The sequence below is a fragment of the Cryptomeria japonica genome, chromosome 1, assembly GCF_030272615.1.
Source record: "Cryptomeria japonica chromosome 1, Sugi_1.0, whole genome shotgun sequence".
NCBI lineage: Eukaryota > Viridiplantae > Streptophyta > Pinopsida > Cupressales > Cupressaceae > Cryptomeria > Cryptomeria japonica.
Window position 1 is genome coordinate 685,774,476 of NC_081405.1, and position 22,814 is coordinate 685,797,289.

Here is a 22,814-nt window from a genome sequence, read left to right on the forward strand (position 1 = left end):
AAGAAAAAAAACCTATAGAACGATAGACCTTGCTAATTTAACATTGTGACTTCAAGCACTTTAGAATGATTCCACATCTTAGGAGGCCTGGTTATTTGTGCCCCTTAAAAAGATTTAAAAAAAGTAGCATTCGCTGAGCTAATTACAACGGTTGTTCTCCTTGTTTGCCTCTCTGGAATCGCGTGAAGTTATCTTCCGATTTCTCAGTTGTATTGACAACAGAAGCAAAATAAAACATGGCGGAACCTCCCCTTAGGTTTATGAACTTCATCTCTGAACAACAGGTATGCAAATAAAACCCCCGTTTTTTTTCAGTAGTTTCATATCAATCCGTGCTCTTTTGGGGGACTGAAAATGATTCAATCATTTATATTATTCTTATATATTCTCTGGGTTTTGTTTGTATTACTGAAATGTTAATGTGGGTCAGTTGGAGGAAACTAAGGAGAAGCGTGGAGAACGTGTTGAGGACGGGTCTGCTCAGAGAGACAGACCACTTTTCGAGGTAAGGTTTTTGTAGGTTATTATTGGTTAAATTGTTATATATTCGTAATGAATATATAATGTAATTTGTATACCCGTGTTGTGCATGCTTTTTAAATTTATTATTAGGTTTATTTTTCCCCATCTGCCAGCATATACCATTGTCTGCATTGTCTTCAGGGGTTTGTTTGTTTTCTGTACTTTGAACTTTGATCCCCACTTCAAAGTCCATTTGTTCTAATAATTGAACTCATTTTATTCAGCTTCAGGGGTTATAATAAGTTCAAAGACATGGTGTGCTTTTTGTCTGTGATGTTTTCATTTTATTCAACTTCAGGGAATTGGTTTTAATTGTGAAGGCAAAATGTTCTTTAGCCTGTGGTCTGCTTTTAACAACTATGCCGCTTGAACCCTTCAGGCCCCAAATCACATAATAAAATGACTGGGATGATTTTTTTCCTTCTGAATGCTATTCCATGTTTGGAGCCAGACACTTTTCCTGGGTGTGCACACGTGAGAGTTTTGGGTTTGTAGTTTCTGACCTATCGTGCCTTTGAGGAGATTCCTCTTGGGATTAGTGTAATCCCCAGATTGTTTGAATTGGCTATTATCCTACAAGCAGTATGTATCACTTGTTAGGGACATTCTGTACAGGTGGTATTTGAACTTGGGTACCCCAATAAGTGCTGGTAATCAGAAGGAAAACATAAAGATAATTTTTAGGTCTATACCATATTTCACAAATTTGTGATTATTTTACGAAATTTCCCAACATGTGATCTTTTGTAAACTCTCCAATATGTTTTTAACCAAACTTTTTTCTTTTTTGATTGATAAATGTGACCAAGGGGTCCACCGCAATTTACGGTAACAATTGGCACTATATATGAGCCATTACAGCCCTGCGCCATAATATGATATCAAAACTGACACAAAAGTCATAGATATTACAAAAATGCAGAGACCATTCCACCTCTCCGACCAGTCTGACTCCCGTGGAAGCCTTAAGAAAACCAATACCACAAGTAGCTTGGTGGCCTCTAAGCTCAGCATTCATTCCAATTTCCCACGTTATGAAAGGAATCCAGGGGCCCTTGTAGAGTGAGTTGACCTGTGTCCATTCTCTTCTGTTTGGTTGCAGGCCGAAACCCATATCACGCGTTGAAGATATTCGCACATTCCCCATCGCCATTGAGGCTAAACCAGAGCCGCTATCATTCTCTCGATTTCTGCAGTCTCCTCCCTTGCCTCTTACAGCATAACCATGAACATCGATGCAACATCTGTATCAACATGGTATTTTCCAGCCAAATTGACATATATGTTGCTCAAAACTAATCAGATAGCATGTAGGACTATCCTCGCTTTGGTTTTGAAGATCTCCATCAACCTTTGTGTAATGTCCCTTATTAGGACTTAACTTGCCCTAGAATTCTTTAAATGAGGCCTGGATTAATGCCTTGATTTAGAGCCTGCAAAAAGGTTAGTTTTCAATAGATAAATAAACATATATTTTATCATTGTTTCAAAGATATTTTTAATCATTATCATAATAGATGAGCAAATATAGGTAATTCTACAATGTTATTGAAAGAATCCTAAACATTATTATACTTAATATAATATATGATTAGGATTCTCTTAAGATCTTTCCCAATAACCTACCCACATCATGAAGTACCCCGGGGATCATACAAGGTTCCTTGAGCTTGTCCATCAAGCCCAGGAGCACAGAATGACACTTGTCACTTAGCCTCCTGGTCCCTCTCAGGTCACCACTACTCGAATGGACCTTATGCTACTTGCCTTCCTAAGTTTCTTGTATGTCCTATCCCCCCTCCATAATGAGACAGTTTAATGGTGGTAGGTCTTAAATGAACCTTATCATCATTACACATACCTACTATATTACTAATTATGCATATATTAAAGGCAATTGAAATATCTGTCCCCCCTCCATAATGAGACAGCTTAATGGTGGTAGGTCTTAAATGCACCTTATTGTCATTTCACATGCCTACTATATTACTAATTATGTATATATTAAAGGCAATTGGAATATCTGTATTTATTAAAGGAAGACATTTAACAAATTAACCAATCTATCATGTACTGCACTATTCTTCGTACCAAAATATCACACACACACAGATATATATATATATATATATATATATATATATATTGAGTTTGCAGATTATATTGTATTGCTGATCACTGGTGTATATTGAGTTTGCAGATTGTATTGTAGTGCTGATCGATCTTCCTTTTCCTTCAATATCCTTTTATACTATACTATTTTATTGAGGAGACACCTCTCTTTGGAAAGAGAAATCCATTTAAAGGGTCATGTCTCCTCTTTGCTATCTTATTATTCAAATCAGATCTACACTTCTTATTTAAATCAGATCTGCACTTCTTATTCAAATCAGATCTGCACTTCTTATTTAAATCTTATTTCACATCTCTCCATAAACTTCTGATCTGAATCTGCTCTAGATCTCCTCTAATTCCACTTCATTCCCTTTCATGACATTTGATCCTTCTTCCCCTTTATATCTTCCAATGTGGAAGAAAGTTCACACTTTTTCATCATGTGTTCCTTTTGGCAATGTAAATTTTTGTGTCTCAGACCAGCAATCAGACTTTCAGTATTGAATTTCAGATTAACATTAAGTAAATGATAAGCAAGTAAACGAAAGAAAGAAAACAAGTGCACAAGAGACCAACTCAATTACCCTGGGAAAACCTCTAAGGAGGAAAAACCCAGCACTAAAGACCCACAGGTCTGATTATGTATTCAATTCTGAATTGCAACAATACAATATTTAGCTCAAATCACGTGACTCAGATCTGGGATCTTCAAACTGCACACTTGAATGAAACAGATCTGCCCCTTTTAATACACCAGGTCTGCACTTCTATATTCACCAGGTCTGCTCTTTCATTACAACTGAATCTGCACTTTCAAGTTTGCTTCAGGTCTGCAAGTATGAGTCTCTCAGGTCTGCACTTTAATGCAGCATCTAACAGCAATAAGGAGCACCAAAATTCGCTATATCTTCCTTGGATAAATTTGCCAAGTTCACTGATTATTTTCGCACACCAAGAGGCAGATGAATTTCGCTAAGAGCATGAATGAATGATTGTATTTAAACTTGCCAAATAGCCTTTATTTATATGGTGCATATACCCTTTTAAGTTGGCTTATTTAAATATATATTTTGGCGCCAATTTGATTTAGGACTTTATGAGTGTGGTGTGGTCATTATAGGGCTGGCCCTATTTAGGAACACGCTATCTTCTTTGGCATGAAGGGTCCATCTCTACATGTTACCCTTTGGCAAAAGGGCCCAGTCCTTTAGGGATTCGGATGTTGAGAGCATTCACTGAGAGCATTCACAGCATAACAGATATCTGGTCTAGTATTGACTAGATACATCAAGGATCCGATCAACTGCCTGTACTCAGATGGATTTGTAAAATCAGAGTTAGCTGCAGAAACATTCAACTTGTTTAAGTTAGATTCCATAGGAGTAGACATAGGTTTACAATCTATCATTCTAAATCTATTCAGAATATCAATAGTGTACTTTCCTTGACCTAGAAAAATTTCATTGGATATTTGCCATACTTCTAACCCTAGGAAGTAATGCATTAGACCTAGATCTTTCATTTCAAATTCTGAGGCTAATTCTTTCTTACATCTCATGATCAGTTTATTTTCACTAGTGAGAAATAAATCAACCACATAAAAAACCAGAATTAGCTTATCATTATTACATATTTTCAAGTAAAGGTTAGCAGCAGCATCATTCTTACGAAATCCTAAGCTTAGTAAGTACTTATCAATTCTTTCATACCAAGCACGAGGAGCCTGTTTGAGCCCATATAAGACTTTCTTCAACCTGCAAACATGAGAGTCTCTTTTATGGATTACATAACCTTCTGGCTGCTCAATATAGACTTCTTCCTCAATAACACCATTAAGGAAAGCTGTCTTAACATCCATTTGATATAGCTCCCAACCTTTAGCTGCAACAATAGCTATTATAGATCTAATAGAAGAATATCTAGCAATTGGAGCAAATGTTTCCTCATAATCTATTCCTTCCTTTTGAGAAAACCACGAGCTACAAATCTAGCTTTATATTTCTCAATACCACCATCAACATTATGCTTAATTTTAAATAACCATTTGGAGGAAACAACAGACTTACCTTTGGGTCTAGGTACAATGTCCCAAACATCATTCTTGATGATAGACTCATACTCTTCATCCATGGCTAACTTCCATGCATGATGAACCATAGCTTCTTTGACATTGTGAGGCTCAGACTCAATGAAGTTGCACATTAGTGCAATGTAGTTGGCGTGGTTTTGAGGTCTCTTGCTTTCTCTGAAAGTTCCACTAGGAGCTGCAAATCTTTCAGCATCTTGAATGGTATTTCTAACCCAAAGTGGTCTTTTCTTGTTGACCACAATATCTCTAGGAACATCTGTTGGATCCATGGGTTCAGATGGATCATCCTGCACTTCCTGTTTTGGAGGATCAATAGACTCCCTCTGAATCTCAGGGTTAGGATCAACATTTACTTCTTGATTTTTAGGCAAGACATTATCATTATCAGACAATGAACCTTTAGATCTCTTGAATGCAATATCCTCTTCAAAAGTAACATCTCTACTTACCTCGACATACCTTTGACCTGAAATGTAGATCCTGAAGGCTTTAGAAGATTCACTGTATCCTACTAAGATACCTTTCTTTCTGGAAGGTTCCAACTTGGTTCGTTTTTCCTTAGGCACATTAACATACACAGGGCTCCCGAAATTTTTTAAGTGGTTGATATCAGGTTTGATTCCTGTAAAAGCTTCTTCAGGAGTCACATTCTTTAGAGCACGATGAGGACATCTATTTTGAATGTAAACTGCTATCTTGGATGCCTCAGCCCATAAGAAAGGTTGCAGGTCCTGATCATGAATCATAGCTCTTGCTGCTTCAACGATAGACCTATTTTTTCTTTTAGCAACTCCATTTTGCTGTGGATTGTAGGGAACACATAACTCCCTCTTAATTCCTGTTTCAACACAAAAATCATGGAAACTACTCGAGGTGTACTCACCTCCATTGTCAGACCTTAAACATTTAGTTCGCTTTCTAGAAATATTTTCAACCAAAGCTTTGGATTCTTTAAATCTATTTAAGACTTCATCAGATTCTTTAGACTTAAGAAAATATATCCATGTTTTTCCTAGAGAAATCATCTATAAAGATAACATAATAAAGAAATCCACTAGGAGAGGTTATAGACATATGACCACATAGATCCGAGTGAATAAGCTCTAACTTCTCTTTAGACCTACTATCACTTTTATGAAAAGGACTCTTAACATTCTTACCCATTGCACAACTTTTACATGAATCGTCATGAGTTAAATTGAGTTTAGGCATACCTTTAACCATTTTACCAAGAGTGGGAAGAGCCTGGAAGTGCAAATGTCCAAGTCTTCTGTGCCATAGCTCGCACGATTCAGGGGCCTCATTAATGAGGGCTTGAACTGGGTTAGCTGCAAGCTTATACAAACTATCACATCTATTCCCAATAACACAAGCAGATTTGAAACTAGATTTCTTAGACCAAGCAAGTACTTTACCTTCAGAAAATGCTACTTGCAAACCCTTATCTTCTAGAGCAGAAATAGAAATGAGTTTTCTTTTAATTCCAGGAACAAAGAGAATATCACTGGGTTGTAAGGAAATACCAGAATCTAGTTTTAAAGAGGTAGTATCGGAACCTTTTACCGAATATCGAGCATCATCACCGATTACCACATGAAGGTTGGTATCCTTTTCTATCAGATCTGAAAGATGCTCACGGTAACTTGAAATGTGTCTGGAGGCTCCACTGTCAATTATCCAAGTATCACTATCCGTAGGAACATTGCTCGATAGAATAGAGATAAGAAGATAGTCCTCATTTTGTTCAACGACTTCATTTAAATTGGCTTCCCTTTCCTTAGGATCATTCTGACAATCTCTAGCATAGTGACCATACTTATTGCATCTGAAACAACGAATGTGGGAGGAATCTCTTGACTTCTTTCTTGGATCGTAAGAAGAGGGTCTAAAATCTTTGCTTCTCTTTTCTTTCTTCCAATGCCCACCTTTCCTAGACTTAGTTGTGAGAACATGATTATCATCTTTGTGAGAGTTCTTGTGTTTTCCTCTTACCTCAATGCGAGATTCCTCTTCAATGCAATCAGATTGGAGACGCTCAAAGTTGGGTCGTTCAGCTCTTCCACCAATGCTACGAACGAATGGTTCATCAGGTAGGCCATTTAATGCAATCATAGCAACATCTCTATTTGAAATTTGGCAATCAAGAGTACTTAGCTTATCCTTCAGTTCATTGATCTTCATGAAGTAAGCCATGATTGAGTCTTCTTCTTTCATTTTGATGTGAAGTAGCTGCTGCCTTAGAGCAAGAGCCCTGCTGAGGTTGGTAACTTCATACATTCCTTCCAAGTGTTTGATCATTTCCCTGGCTGAAGCAAATTTTGATATGACAGTGACAAGATGATTCTTGACTGATTCAATTATGATCTTCCTGGCCTTGAGAGTGTCTTTCTTGAACTGCTTCAGTTCTTCAGCATCTTCATGAGGGGACAGCTTTTCTTCTTCTACAAATTTAAGTAGCTCATTCTCTTCAAGAATCAATAGAATACGAACTTTCCAAGCAGCAAAGTCAAGGGCTCCATCAAGTCTATCTTCAACCCTCAAACCTGACATTTTAATCTGAAAACAAACAGCAACTAGATGCAACCAAATAATTTACTGAAATCTGAAGTTAGTAAAACCTTAACTCTGATACCATTTTAAATTTTTGTGTCTCAGACCAGCAATCAGACTTTCAGTATTTAATTTCAGATTAACATTAAGTAAATGATAAGCAAGTAAACGAAAAAAAGAAAACAAGTGCACAAGAGACCAACTCAATTACCCTGGGAAAACCTCCAAGGAGGAAAAACCCAGCACTAAAGACCCACAGGTCTGATTATGTATTCAATTCTGAATTGCAACAATACAATATTTAGCTCAAATCATGTGACTCAGATCTGGGATCTTCAAACTGCACACTTGAATGAATCAGATCTGCCCCTTTTAATACACCAGGTCTGCACTTCTATATTCATCAGGTCTGCTCTTTCATTACAACTGAATCTGCACTTTCAAGTTTGCTTCAGGTCTGCAAGTATGAGTCTCTCAGGTCTGCACTTTAATGCAGCATCTAACAGCAATAAGGAGCACCAAAATTCGCTATATCTTCCTTTGATAAATTCGCCAAGTTCACTGATTATTTTTGCACACCAAGAGGCAGATGAATTTCGCTAAGAGCATTAATGAATGATTGTATTTAAACTTGCCAAATAGCCTTTATTTATATGGTGCATATACCCTTTTAAGTCGGCTTATTTAAATATATATTTTGGTGCCAATTTGATTTAGGTCTTTATGAGTGTGGCATGTTCATTATAGGGCTGGCCCTATTTAGGAACACGCTATCTTCTTTGGCGTGAAGGGTCCAGCTCTACACGTTACCCTTTGGCAAAAGGGCCCAGCCCTTTAGGGATTCGGATGTTGCCTTAGGCAATCCGAATCCCCCTTTTTCTTAGCCTAGTTACAAACAACAGGCAAGAGTCGCACCTTTTCACAATTAGCACCCTTTGAAAGAGTACAACCCTTCATAATTTCTGCCCTTTTGAAAGAGTAGCTTCCTTATTTACTTCCCATCCTCTTCTTCTTCCCTTAATCCTTCCTTGATTCACATGCTCCCTTTTTTCTTCCTTTCTCAATATCCCCCATTCAAATGAAGTTCTCTTCTCCCTTTTATATCTCATGTTTGAGAGAGTCACAACTTTTCATTTTATGCCTTTTTACCATTCATTAAACTTAATTAAATTTTAATTATTTTAATTTTATTCTTTAATATTTTAATTTTATTATTAGCATTTATTATTAAATCCTATTTTAAAATGGGGACATTACACGTCACACTGAAATCATCTTGAGGAAATCCATTTGCCTTTTCTTGGCTCTCAGGCAATTGGCGGTCTCCATCTTGTAGGTGCTTGAATGAAGAAAATTCATTTCCATTGGGCAAATTTAACATGGATCTGCCATTATGAAGTTTTATGTTGGCATACTCCTCTGCATAATCCTTTACTTCTCATTATTTACTATCCTTAGCTATCTTTGTAATCATGGTCTCTAACCTTTCGGCCATATTTGCTTCATAGATTATCTCATGCCAAATATCCGTCAAGTCCAGGATCATTTCATTATTTTCCATATCGATCACCCAGTTTGTAGCACAATCTGCCCCATCACTCCCCTCTCTGAACACATGAGAAATGCAGAAATTGCCCATCTGGCTTTAACTCCTCCCAAATTGGTGTTAACCATTTCTTCAATTTCCAGTTTGGTTTGTCTTTCTTATGAAGGGCATTAATTTTAATCTGTGAGTCACCTTCTAGGTGGATCTTCTTAAAGTTAAATTTCCTGCAAATTGTTAGACCTGAAGTGCTGCTTGGAACTCAGCATCACGTCATTTCATTTGGGAGTTTTTAAACAGATAATACTAAAATTTTGCCCTCATGATCCCTTATTACACATCCTGCTCCTGATAAGTCTGGATTACTTCGAGAGGCACCATCAAAGTTAATTTTGATCCATCCTTGATCGAGGGGATCCCATCTAACATTGGCTTTAGGGTTTGAAGCATGATCAACCGGCTGAACCCCATAAACTGGAGGTTTTTAACTGAACTTTCATTTAAATTTAAGTGTCAGATAAAATTATTAGCCAAAATAAACATATATTCATATACATTGATTTTTACCTTCAACACCAACCAGTGATATGTATATTCTGTGCTTTTTGAGTTGTTAATGTTTTGCCACTATTTTTTAGTTTTACTTGTAAAATAAGTTCATCCCTTGAAAGCTAAAATTTTCTATGCAGTCTTATTAGTTAGCTTGCTGAGATGTAATCCTGGACCTCTTGCAGGAACATAGAAACTTTCTCACTTTACTTTAAAAACGATGCTTCAAATATGCAAACTTGTGTTTTGGGACTTCATTGCTGTGATAAAAATGAGGAGTACAGTAACCATTTCTCATCCACCCCTAAATGCCAATCGATCGCTTAGCCTCACAATTAAATCTAAAAATCATAGTTACCAGGAGACCCGTCTCCTAACCCCGGGGACCCGTACTGGTACCGGAGACGTGTCTCTGGTACTGGAGACTTCTTCGGAAACTTCTTGATGCATAAGGTGTTTTTGGCTGCCATCTCCTGCCGTCTCTGAAGTCTCCTGACCAAAAATTGACATCTTCTCCTAGAAAACTTAGGGCAAAATGCAGTAAAAAGGCAAAAAAAATAAAGCAAACAAATAAGATAAGCTTCCAGCAAAGCAAAGTTGTAGGGAAATGACTAATAAGGAAGGTGTTTCGCAGGAAGACAAAAATCCATGCAAAGTTATAGTGATCGGATCTATTGACAGTGTAGACTTTTTCAGAGGACTGATTTCTTATCATTGTAATAATCTAAATAGAAATTGCCTGTACTATTTAGCCAACAATATTGAGTGTACTCAACATCTATATTACCTTACTTTCATTAAACAATTTAAACTGGCTATGGTTTCAGCAATATAAGCAATTTTAATTTCAATCTTTGTTCAATTTTAAAGTTAATGTTAAACTTTACCACTATTCTTGTTTTCAAAGTTCTCTTGTCATGATTTGTTTTGGAAATAATTAAATTATATTTAAAAAAATTGGCGTCTCCAAGTATCCCCGTCTCCTATTTTTGAAAATTAGTTGTACCAGTACCAGTACCAGTCTCTGGAGTCTCCAAGTACCCCCGTCTCTTGGTAACCTTGCCAAAAACCAAGTGTGATTCACACATATTAGGTGGATGCTTCAGTTTGGGGAATGAGAATCCTTGTCCATTTCCCCTGATGACCATATTGTTTTAGTTTTTCTTGTGTTCTCTTTCTGAACTGCAGGTTTCTCCCATTACTACTTTGCCAGTTTCAAAAGTTGAACTATTGAAAGAATAGTACAAGATAGATCCTAGTTGGTACTGATTAGCTGCATGGACCATGACGAACCAGCATCCTAATTTGTGGCATGCTGGTGAACAAGACAATAAATTGTATTTTTTAGCAATTCACAATTCTGAACTATTATTTGAGATTTGAACAATAAATAACAAGCTTCAAATTTTTTAATATTTTCCTAGCAAATAATTGAATTATTCTACAATGATCTTTCGAGTTTCTAGTATCTAGATTTTGTGCATCAACAAGACTATTATTATTCTTAGAAAGGGTATTAGGTTGATTGTTTCTAGGAGTTCAGGTTTTAGTTTCATGTTACATAAACAATATTTTGTTCCTTTTCTTGTTGCTAGTTTGATTTGAGGGACTTCTATGGTACAGATTTTGGATTTAGATATACGGTTCTTTTTTCTGCAGATTCTAAAAGAGAACAAGGACAAGCAACAATCAGAGTTCAATGAGCGATTGAAGCACAGTAAGTTTCATAGATGGAAATAAACTTGAAACTTTTTGTTTGCTTGACTTTAAGGCATCGCAGGGTGACTGCTGAGTGATGCTGCTTGAAAAAATCTTTCAGTTGTATATGATTTTACATATTGTGAAAGTTGTATGGAAGATATGTTCTTCTTAGATAATCATCTTTACAAACTTCGACATCAGACCCTTTCTATGTTGGATAGATTATTATAAAGTATAAACAATAAAGGTAACTTTTTTACTGTGGATTTTATCAAATGCTGTGCTTCTTTCTTCTTGAAATCATTCTTTACTATTTATTGAATTTCACAGTGCTTCTTTCTTCTTGAAACTCAGAATTACTGTGCTAGAATATTTGTTTGCTTGACTGTAAGACATTGCAGGGTGACTGCTGAATGATGTTGCCTGAATAAATCTTTCAAATTGGCAGCTTTCTTGTATATGATTTTACATATTGTGAAAGTTGTATGGAAGATATGTTTTTCTTAGATAGTCAATACGAGTCATCTATACAAACTTCGAAATCAGACCCTTTCTATGTTTGATAGATTATTATAATGTACAAACAATCAATTTTCCTTTTTCCCGTGGACTTTATCTAATGCTGTTTTTCTTTCTTCTTGAAACCATTCTTTCCTATTTATTGAATGTTACAGTGCATTTTAAAACTCGGAGTCCTGTGTTGAAATATTTCATGTAGAAGTTGCCTACAAATGTATAAAGATGAAAGAGCTAGGGCTCACCACATTTAATGGTTCATAAAGCACAAAACTAGCTTAAGGTTTTGAAATTGGATAGCAATCTAAGTGGACCTGATTGGGAGGGAGACTCCATAATTAAATGTGCCTGAGCTGGAATAGTACTGGGATGTGATCTCTCTGTACGTCTTGATGCCTCATCCCATTGAACATCACACAGAAGAAATAAGTGCCAAGTGGACCATTCAAATTCATGAGAGATGGGTTCTTGGTAACTACTAGTTGTGAAAGGTGTACTGGAACTTCACTACTCAATATTAATGCATGGCTGAATCTATAAAAATTATATTACATGATGATGCACTGCAGAAACACAAAATATGTAAAAGCATAGTTTTAAAACCCTGTGAGTATTCGCTCAGAAAATTGGCTGGTGAGTAATTGCTTGGAAAACTCGTGGCTGATTTATGGTTAAATGGAAAGAATGGATCAAAATCGCTCTGATTCATGGGAAATCACATACTTGGCCAGATTTAGAGATTAAAAAGTATCTAAAACTTTGTCTTTTTCATTCATTTTTGTGTGACAAACCCTTCAAGCAATGGACAGAAGAAAAAGATGATGGCTAGGGCACAATTTCAGGGCAGGATTTTGACTGTGCATTTAATTTTGATTATTTACAATTGTGCTTGGCTGGATTCTAGAGTCCTAACTCTCTAGGAAAAATTAATGAAGAAAAAAGGCTTCAATTGTAACGAATAAGTTTGCATGAAATCTGGCTACAAAATGCAAAGTTTTGTGAATACGTTATATAGGGTTGTTTGATTCCTTAACTGATTCATATGTAACACAAAATTAAATCCATTAAAGACTTGTATTCATTTGGAGATGTAATAGGATCCTATCATGTGATCCATAGAAATGTACTGCATGTGAAATCTATTTTGATTAGAAATTATGCTTAAAATAATTTCAAGCTTCAGAGTATACCGTGTACTGCTGGTAAAGCCTGGGTCCTGGCATGGGTATGGATTGGGTTCAGCCTTGGGAATGGCTTGGGTACTCCCTGGGTGCTCAGGTTTGCTGCAAACCTGGGCACCCAAGAAGTACCCAAGGGCGTTACCCATGCGAATATACCAAAATATGTGCATGCATATGAAATAAAATATGCAATACTTTTAAATTCTCATCAAATCTTTGTATGGATCATTGAATATAGCAAGCAAATATCTGTATGAAGCCTTTAAACATCTAGAAGCAAACCTGGGCACCCAAGAAGTACCCAAGGGCGTTACCCATGCGAATATACCAAAATATGTGCATGCATATGAAATAAAATATGCAATACTTTTAAATTCTCATCAAATCTTTGTATGGATCATTGAATATAGCAAGCAAATATCTGTATGAAGCCTTTAAACATCTAGAAGCAAAATATGAAGTACCCAGGATTGTGTATGATGCTTAAACCTGGGCACCCAAGAAGTACCCAAGGGCGTTACCCATGCGAATATACCAAAATATGTGCATGCATATGAAATAAAATATGCAATACTTTTAAATTCTCATCAAATCTTTGTATTAATCATTGAATATAGCAAGCAAATCTCTGTATGAAGCCTTCAAATATCTAGAAGCAAAATATGAAGTACCCAGGATTGTGTATGATGCTTCAGATGAAGAAGAATATGAATATAAAATGTCGATTCTAATTTGAACTTTCATCGTGTAATGACATTTTGGGACTTGAGTATTTTCATTTTGGCAAATTATGAAAATGAGGTATTTAAATATTCAATTTTTTGGTAATTATGAGTATCACTGTTCTTTTAATTTATATTTTTGAACATAATATATATACATATATTCCCATACCTGTACCCAAGTGAAAAAAAATGTGCCGTGCTGGGTTCCGGTTCCTGTACCTGCACCTGCACCTGCACCTGTACCTGAATCAGCAACTTACAAATTAATGTATTTTTAAATTTATTCATGTTTGATAAATTTGCCGTGTTATTTCCTAGTATCTCCCCAATTTTTTGCTGAGTTTTTCTGAGTTTTAAAATTTTTGGGTCAGCTGAGTAATTGCCAAGTCCAAGTTTTTAAACTGTGTAAAAGCAAAAGTTGTCTATTTAATAGTTACGAGGCTTATCTGGGGGTTCTACTTTTTGTACAGTGAGAGCCTATACATCCATGCTGCTTGGTCTATAATTTAGATTTAAACTTTGTGTTTTATTTGTCTTAACAGTAACTGGGAAGACATATATTTGGATAGGTAATTGATGGAGTCTCTTTTGGATGCCCCTACCATTGATCAAATATTGGTGGTTATATAAAGGACAATCCAAGAAGCTAAAAAATAAGGGAGGTTCGGCCAGTAGGGCGAATCATTGAATTCATGGCAAACCTGAAAAAGTCCCTTTATAGCTGAAAGAAAAAACTGAGACTGAAGCTAATTGGGAAACCAAGTTCATTGCACTTAACATGTCAAATTTGTAGCTGTAGCATATTGTTGCCTGTGGTGGATGACTTCATGCTGCTAACAAGACTTTTGTAAAAGTCGCATGACATGGTTCACAAAAGATTTGCAATTTTGTATCTTTCTGTATGACACTGTTGAACCTTTCCATATAAAACTGCATATAGATTTTTTTTGGATTAAATATAAGATAAACGCCAATACATATCACCCAGCTCAAAAAAATGAAGTGCCACGGAGGCCTGAAGCCATCACACAGACTGTCACAGCAAGTACATAGCGTAAGTATTACAAAATTATCTCACAAGGATGCGCAAATTGTTACAAAGAGAAATGACATCAGGTGAGTTCTATTTCACCCTCCGGAAGACTGTTCTTCCCAACTGGAAGAACCCAAGCAACCCAGCCATTGACCCCATCATTCCAGACCTGTACTCTTCTTTGTGTAATCTGCTCGATTGGAGGGTGGACCATTATTGATCTGATCTGATCTTCTTACTTTTTAAGCGCATCCAAGTTGTCTTGCCTCTGCTCCAGGAACTTCACAAACCTGTGCAATGCTTGCTCAAATGGGGACCTATCACTGTCCAGCCTGTCCCATGGGAAGCCATGGGATAACTCTTTGGTGTGTACTGTGGTAGAGCCATCCTCAATCCACTTGAAATGGGAAGGGGGCAACTTGAAAGTACAGGAAATAACATCCCAAGAGATCAGGGTCTCATTAAAGAAAATGTCCTCAAAGTTCCTGATGCTGTAGTTAAACCATTTCAAAGCAGAGCAGCCTTGCAGAGTAGCAAACAACTTATCCTTGTGCAGCGTATTCCACCATATAGATCTATTTGCTGCAATCTGACCCACTGAGATACAGCATTCCGTATTAGTCAAGAATTGGCTGATAGCTTCCCATTCTTTCCATAATGATTTGAATACCTCAGACCCATAAGGGGAGACAACAAATTTACCTGAGAGGAGGTCCTCGATTGGCAAGTTCTTCCATCTTTTAGCATACTTTGGGACAGACCTTTGAATATTATTTCTAATAAGGACCTTCCACGGTTCATCCCCTTCAAGAGCCCTGCAGATCCATTTTGCTGCAAGAGCAATGCCTTGACATTTAAGATCCTTAAGGCCCATGCCTCCCCTAGATTTACTCATCACACACTAATCCTATTTAACAGCATGGCATTTTCTGTTACCCTTGCCATCAGACCACAGGAAATTTCTGATTTGTTTCATAATATGGTTGGATTGATAATTGCAAAAGAGCCATGTAGAGGAAAAATAAATATTGAAGGACAACAATATTTTCTGACACACTTTATATCTGCTTGCTAATGATAGGAAGTTCCTATTCCACTTGGTAAGCTTCTTATCTATCTTGCTCGTAACCCATTCCCACATCTCCTTTAAGTTGGGTGAGACAGAAAACGGGATGCCAAGGTACTTGACAATTTGATTGGGCCCTTCCCACTTTAGAGAAAAGCTGCTTATAGATTTAATTAAACCCCTACTGAAATATGTTTTTTAATATATCACATGTAATTTGTATTTCTAAACAAGAGAAGCCTGTGCTATCCATTTTGATGTATACGATGCTTTTCTTTTCAGGGCCTCCAAAAGCACTCGATGATGACGAGACAGAGTTTCTGGAGAAATGGGAGATGGTGAGCATGGATTTTAGAGCTGTTCGTTGATTGGGTATGGATAAACTAAAGGCATTTATATATTGGGTTGTTTGGAAAATTAACTGTGGATCCCTATAAGTATATTGAACATAGAATTGCAGGTAGGTGATGATTAGAATGGGCTTATGCAACTATTAGAGAGAATTGCAGCTAATTGAAAATAAGAAAGGTCGACTACAGAGAATGAAAACATTTTGTTGTGGTAATGAAGAAGAAGGCATATTTTGGAATCTAGTTCTCAGAGTAATGTAAAGAAGTTGCAAACCATGCATACAGGTCCTCAATGGTTGTCACTCTCCTTAGAAGATGAAAATTTAACCCACTGTGACTGATTCAAAGTTTCTTCCACCTATTTAATTCAACAATTGATAGTATGAACTTTTGACATTTTTCATTCTACCTTTGTTTCAATGTTATTGTTGACGAGGTGATTTGAGGGAGAGAAATTTTCATGTTATGTGAAATGGTCTGATTCCCTTGTGAGTTGTGCGGGATTTGTTCAATTTGTAGTTGAGGGTAGTAGGGTCTGGATTTATTTCTTGCAGCTCTATATTTGATGCTTGGTGTGTTTCACTATCGAATATCTTTTTTATTCATCACTTCATTAGATAGATGATGCCTTGAACGCTCATGTCATAAACTTATAAAGGATGCTTTTCCCTTTACTTTTAACTGTATTTGCTTTCATGCACATTTCCAGTGGGATGCTTTGCAGTTTAATTACGTCCAACTGACTTTGAACCTTTCTAAGAAAGTGACTGGTGTACAAACAGACCATTCATGAATTGATGGACACAATTGTTTGACATCTTTGGAATCCATCAATTTCTGAAAGATGGAAGAAACAGTCATATTGAATTACAACAGTTTGCATGACATATCAATGTCATTATTGGGGATTTCACTCCCTGGCTACCCCAAATCGGCTGTTAGAATCCCTGATTGCAGATGGCCAGTGTTTTAATTCTGGTTGAGTGTCTTGGCTCTTAATATCTGTATCATGTGATAAAGGGGCCGTGATATGATTGAAATAGCTGAAAACCTCTTTTAATTCTATTTATGCATCTTTGACATGCAGACCTTATCATCATCCCTTTCCTATTATGCCAATGCTGCTAATCTTTTGTTGTCTTCTCACATTTGGGTTGCCTGTCTTGCTTCCTTTATCTGAAAAGTGTTAATCTGTTGACAGTGTTGTCTGCTTTTGTTTTTTGTTTTAAACACTTTCGAATGCCCTCACAGTTGCTCTTTTTTTCCCACCACAATTTCCAATGCCTCCGATGAAGCCACAATTAGTTTTTCACCTTCTTGTTTTTCCCAGTTGAGGTGTATGATCAGTCAAGCTGTTGCACTTCTTTGTATTAACTGCCTCAAATGTGCTCCGATTGTGCTCTCTCAAAAGCACTATAGAGTTGGAACAAAATGTGGATGATGAGGGTTTGGAGATTAGGTGTCGTTGCACGGAATTTTATCTACCACAAATATGTAATGACAACATTTATAACTTTGTAAGCAACTTAGTAAACTTAAAGATAAACTAAAATTAAACATTTAACTTAAGTCTCAGCTAACAGAGATTTTTAATTTGGCTATAGAGTTGTTCTCCTCTAAATACATAGAGGTGACGAAAACAAACTCCAGTCCACACCCTTATAAATTTGTGACCTATCATAAATAATTTCTCTAAGAGTTTTGCTAGCAACTAACCTCTCCATGTGTGTGTTGAGGTCATTCATAGCCTCCACATTTGCCTTGAATGATTTGGAGAAGAAAAGTTTTGGGTTCCAGGCAACAACCTGAATGTGTTAGTGGGATTGTTTGTTTCATCTCTGATCAATAATGCACTAAGTGGGTTCAATAATGCACAAATGTTGGATGACTTCCTTGGACTTGCCCATCACTCCATCTAGAAAAACCATGGGGGATTTGTCCCAATCCACTATATATCAATGGTTTTGAGTCGGCTTTTGACACCTAAAACAAGAGAATATGTAAAATTCAAATCAGAAAAATAATAAATTAGAAAATAAAAAAAATACAACAAACTGTAAAATAAAAAAATTAAATAAAAATAATCTATCAAAAAAAATAAAAAAATAAAAATCAGGTATTTTTTAATCTAAGCTTACCTTGATAATCCCATCCTCTTCGTTATCCTCTCCCTTTCAGCCTTTTTCGATTAAGGATTGTCCAACCACATGGCATTCACAAATATCCACAATGAAGCTGCAGTACTTCGCAATGTGATGAAATTGGTGGCAAATTGTGACTCATAGACCGTTCCGTTCATTTCTGTTGGTGTTCTCTCTCACAAGATTTAGAGCCCATGTGTGATTATGGATATATTTCATAATGTTCCTGCCATTCTTCACCACAGTTTTGATCCATCCAAATTTCCATATATCTTCAAGAAGGTAATTGCAATGAGTGATACAAAGGGTCTAAAAGGCGCCTCGCTTCAAGAACCCTACTAGTTGTCATATATGCAACTACATTGCCCATTCCAACCTCCACACCCACCTCTATTAAAACTTCATCCAACATATTGCATAATGCTGCATTTTTCACTTACTTGGAGGCATCGATTGCCCATTTGAAGCCATGAGGAAGTTGATTACTGATGGGTTTCCACCATCCATTTTCATGTCAAATAAAATAGTGCGGCCTCTCTTTGCTAAACCTCCTTTTGTTCTTGAATTAGAATGTGTGTTTTTTATGACATCCTCCAACAATGACCTATATAAGGCATAAGGGCGTGGTGCCTTGAGTGTGAAAATCAGATTCACTGGTAAAATACTTAATTCATTAAAATGAGGGAAAGTTACATTTATAGAAAATTAAAATACTGTAGCTATTAATTAAACTAACTAACTGCTATTGTAAACATTTAAGATGTCTGACAACACTAATTTGACCATTAACAGTACATAGAATTGTTATTCTAACACCCTCCCTTAATGGTCAATATGTCAAAAACACCAAGTTGCCCCTTGAATTTTAAAAATTTATCTGGGCTCAGAGAATGTCAAAAACACCAAGTTTCCCCTTGAATTTTAAAAATTTATCTGGGCTCAGAGATTTGGTGAGAATATCTGCAATCTGATCTGCTGTTGGCTTATACCGCAACTGAACTGGTCCGTTTTCTACCAGCTTGCATATGTAATGACAATGAAGTTCGACATGCTTGGTACGGTCATGGAAGACTGGATTTTTGGCCAGTTTGAGCACCCCTTGATTATTAGTATACAAGGGAGAAGGACTTATCTGTGGCATGTGCATGTCAGAGAGCATCCTCTGGAGCCAAATTGCCTCACATGTGGCCTTGACTGTTCCTCGGTATTCAGCTTTGGTCGAGGAAAGAGCCACGACCCGTTGCTTCTTGTTGCTCCAAGTGACGGCACCAGTACCCAAACTGAATACGTACCCAGAAGTGGATTTTCTGTCATCCACTGATCCTGCCCAATCCGAGTCAGTATAACCAATCAGCTTTGGATTGTTGCACCTTCCATACAGAATGCCATAGTCTGAAGTACCTTTCACATATCGCAGTACTCGCTTTGCTGCAATCCAATGATCAGCTTTTGGGGCTGTCATGAAGCGAGAGATGTAGCTGACAACAAAACATATGTCAGGTCTAGTGGCAGTGAGGTAGATGAGGCTGCCTACTAGTTGCCTGAATTCGGTTTCATCTACTGTAGGTGAATCAGACTTGGCTGATAACTTCAACCCTTTCTCCATAGGTGTGGAAGCAGGTTTACAATCTTGAATTCGAAACTTGTCAAGCAAAGTGCGGGCATACTTGGACTGTGAAATAAAGATACTGTCACTAGTCTGCCACACTTTGACACCTAAGCAATAATGGAGAAGCCCCAAATCTGTCATGTCAAAAGCTTGGCACATGTCTTGTTTGATGGCTGTAATCAAATGTGCGGAATTGCCAGTAATGATCAAGTCATCCACGTAGACAACAAGAAAAAGGATATTAACACCGGAGAGTTTGACGTACAGATTAGTGTCAGAGGGAGTGCGCTAAAAACCATGTTCAACCAAATACTGATCAATCTTGAAGCACCAAGCTTGAGGGGCTTGCTTCAGGCCATAAAGGGCCTTTACCAATCTACAAACCTGATGTTCCTTACCAAGAACCTTGAAGCCAGGAGGTTGAGTCGTATAAACTTCTTCTTGCAACTCACCGTCGAGGAATGCACTCATATCGTCCATTTGGTGAAGGTTCCATCCAAACTGAGTTGCAATGGCGGGAAGAAGACGAATAGTGCTCATCTTCGCAGTAGGAGCAAAAGTCTCCTCATAGTCAATGTCCTCTTGTTGTGTAAAACCCTGAGCGACCAATCTGGCCTTGTACTTATCCAAAGTACCATTTGCATGATACTTGACTTTGTAAACCCATTTACAGCTGATAGGTTTCTTCCTAGGAGGCAAATCAGAAAGAACCCAAGTGTTATTCTTCAAAAGACTATGGTATTTTGTCTCCATAGTCTTTTCCCACTCAGGAATGCCTTTAGCTTTGGAATACGTTTGGGGCTCATGGATGCTGTGGATTTTGGCCATAAGTGCAAGGTCCACTGTATTTTGCTGCTTTCTCTTGCGGTGAACTGATCTATCCTCAAGAAGCTCATCATCACGAAGATCTCCTATAGTCTTGGCCCACCATTTAGGCCTAAGGGTAGAATTACCTGAGCGTAGAAGTACCAACATCTGGCACTGGAGGAACAAGATCCCCTGGAGTTGCTGGAACAAAGTCTTTTGGATGCGAATCTTGTGAAAAATCAGGTGGTGCTGGATCAATAGATTCCTCATCTTCAGAGTCAGATTGCTTTGAAGTGCTCCCATCATGGGAACCAAGAGGAAGACGAACACCAACATCAGGAGTCTGCATAGACGTAGTCGTAGGACTAGGAGTAGTAGGCATGAATGGGCTAGTAGTCTCATCAACCACAACATCACGACTAAAAATGAGACGATCTGTCTCCACATCAATCAACCTATAGGCCTTGTGGTTGTTGCTATAACCAGTGAACATAAGTGTTTGGCTCTTTGAATCTAGCTTAGCATGCTTAGCGTCTGGAATCCATACATGAGCCGTAGAACCAAAGACTTTCAAATGGCCCACTTTAGGCTTGCGTCCTGAGCAGGCTTCTTCAGGAGTCATCTTCTTAACGACATGTGTAGGTGATTGATTTAGAAGGTAGACTGCAGTGTGAACTGCTTCAGCCCAGTATTTCTTAGGAACATTTCTATGTTCTATCATAGAATGAGCCATTTTAGTGATGGTGCGATTCCTACGTTCAACGACACCATTCTGCTGAGGGGTGTATGGTGTGGTGAGTTGGCGTTTAAAGCCATGTGTAGCACAAAATGTAGAGAAGTCATTGGAACAAAACTCCCCCCCATTTTTAGACCTTAGAGTGACAATCTGAGAACCGGATTCTTTCTCAACTAAGGCTTTAAACTGCTGAAATGTACTGAACACATCTGATTTATTTTTTAGAAAATACACCCACATTTTATGACTGAAATCGTCAACAAATAACAAGAAGTACCTACAACTAGTAACAGAAGGTGTATTCATTGGCCCACATACACATCATCGTGAACCAACTGAAGGACCTTGGAGGCTCGCCAAGAATCACCATCCGAGGAATGGTGTCCGATGCTGCTTCCCAGCTTGACAGGCTCCACAAACTCCATGATTTTGAGGTTGGATCTCAGGTAGACCAGCAACCAAACCCTCCCGATATAACTGAGAGAGTTAGTGCACGTTTAAGTGCCCATAACACTGATGCCAAAGTGTTCTGATGGATGTAGTCCTAGCAACCAAAGCGTGCTCCTGAGAATCGTCGGAAGCAACAAGTCTATACAAACCATGATCCTCAAGTCCCATATCGATTGTAGTATGAGTCTCCCTATCAACAAATCTACAAATGGACGAATTGAATACAACATCTAATTAAGGAGAATGTCTCATGATCTGACTGACGGAGAGGAGATTATGTTCCATGCCTGGAACATAGTAGACATCAAGAAAAAATAAATTTCTACCTCCTGAGTGAATCTGGATAGTGCCCTTACCAGCAACTATGTACTCTTCTCCTCCGAAGATTACTGAATTTGAGAATGGTTCAAATTTCGTGAATCAATCCCGATGATGAATAAAGTGTCGCGAAGCCCTTGAATTGATATACCAGGCAGAAGAGTGGACTGGATCTGTTGTTCTCTTGGCCATAAAAGCATAGAAAGCAGATTCTTTCTGCTCAGAGTGCTCTGCAACATTTGCCTATTGTTGAGGCCCTCCTTGCTTCTTCTGTTCAGAAGCCAAACGAATTCGACACTCGGCCTTCATGTGACCAAACTTATGACAATAATTGCACTGAACATTCTTCTTCTTCTTGCTGTCGTGAGAAGAACCAGAGCCTTTCGGCTAAGGAGATTGAGCCTTCTCTTTGTTCCTAGCAAAAGATGTGGTAGAGAACGCTTGCTTGGTGGAGGTGGAATGGTACTACTTCTAAATTGTTGGCACCACCGATCTTGTTGTAAAAGCTTGTTACAAAGATCAGAAAACTTCAAATCGACGTTAGTGGAAGTGATACTCAGCATTTCAATGAAATGCTCATAAGATTTGGGCAAACTCTTTTGTGTGATGATGACCATGTCCTCTTTCATCTTTCTCCATTGTGCAACCAATCACCTCAAGTTGGTCATGAATGTCCTTGATCTTTGTCAAGTGATCCTGTAGAGGGTGTCCTTTCGTCCATCATAATCGAAAAGGGCATGTTCTTCAAAAAGAATGCTCTGCTTTTGTCAAAGGTTTCATGTAGACTCTTCAAATGATCCCATATCTCTCCTT

The 22,814-nt window shown here is 37.6% G+C and overlaps 1 protein-coding gene across 1 annotated transcript in view; it reads left to right on the plus strand.

The window, feature by feature from the left end:
- Positions 1-22,814, plus strand: part of LOC131072502 (uncharacterized) — a 46,985-nt gene continuing 24,171 nt past the window's right edge. The window contains exons 1-4 of the mRNA XM_058008670.2: positions 1-284; positions 431-505; positions 11,028-11,085; positions 15,873-15,928. Coding sequence (XP_057864653.2) covers positions 237-284; positions 431-505; positions 11,028-11,085; positions 15,873-15,928 — 237 coding nt within the window. The 5' untranslated portion in view covers positions 1-236. The remainder of the gene's footprint in view (positions 285-430; positions 506-11,027; positions 11,086-15,872; positions 15,929-22,814) is intronic.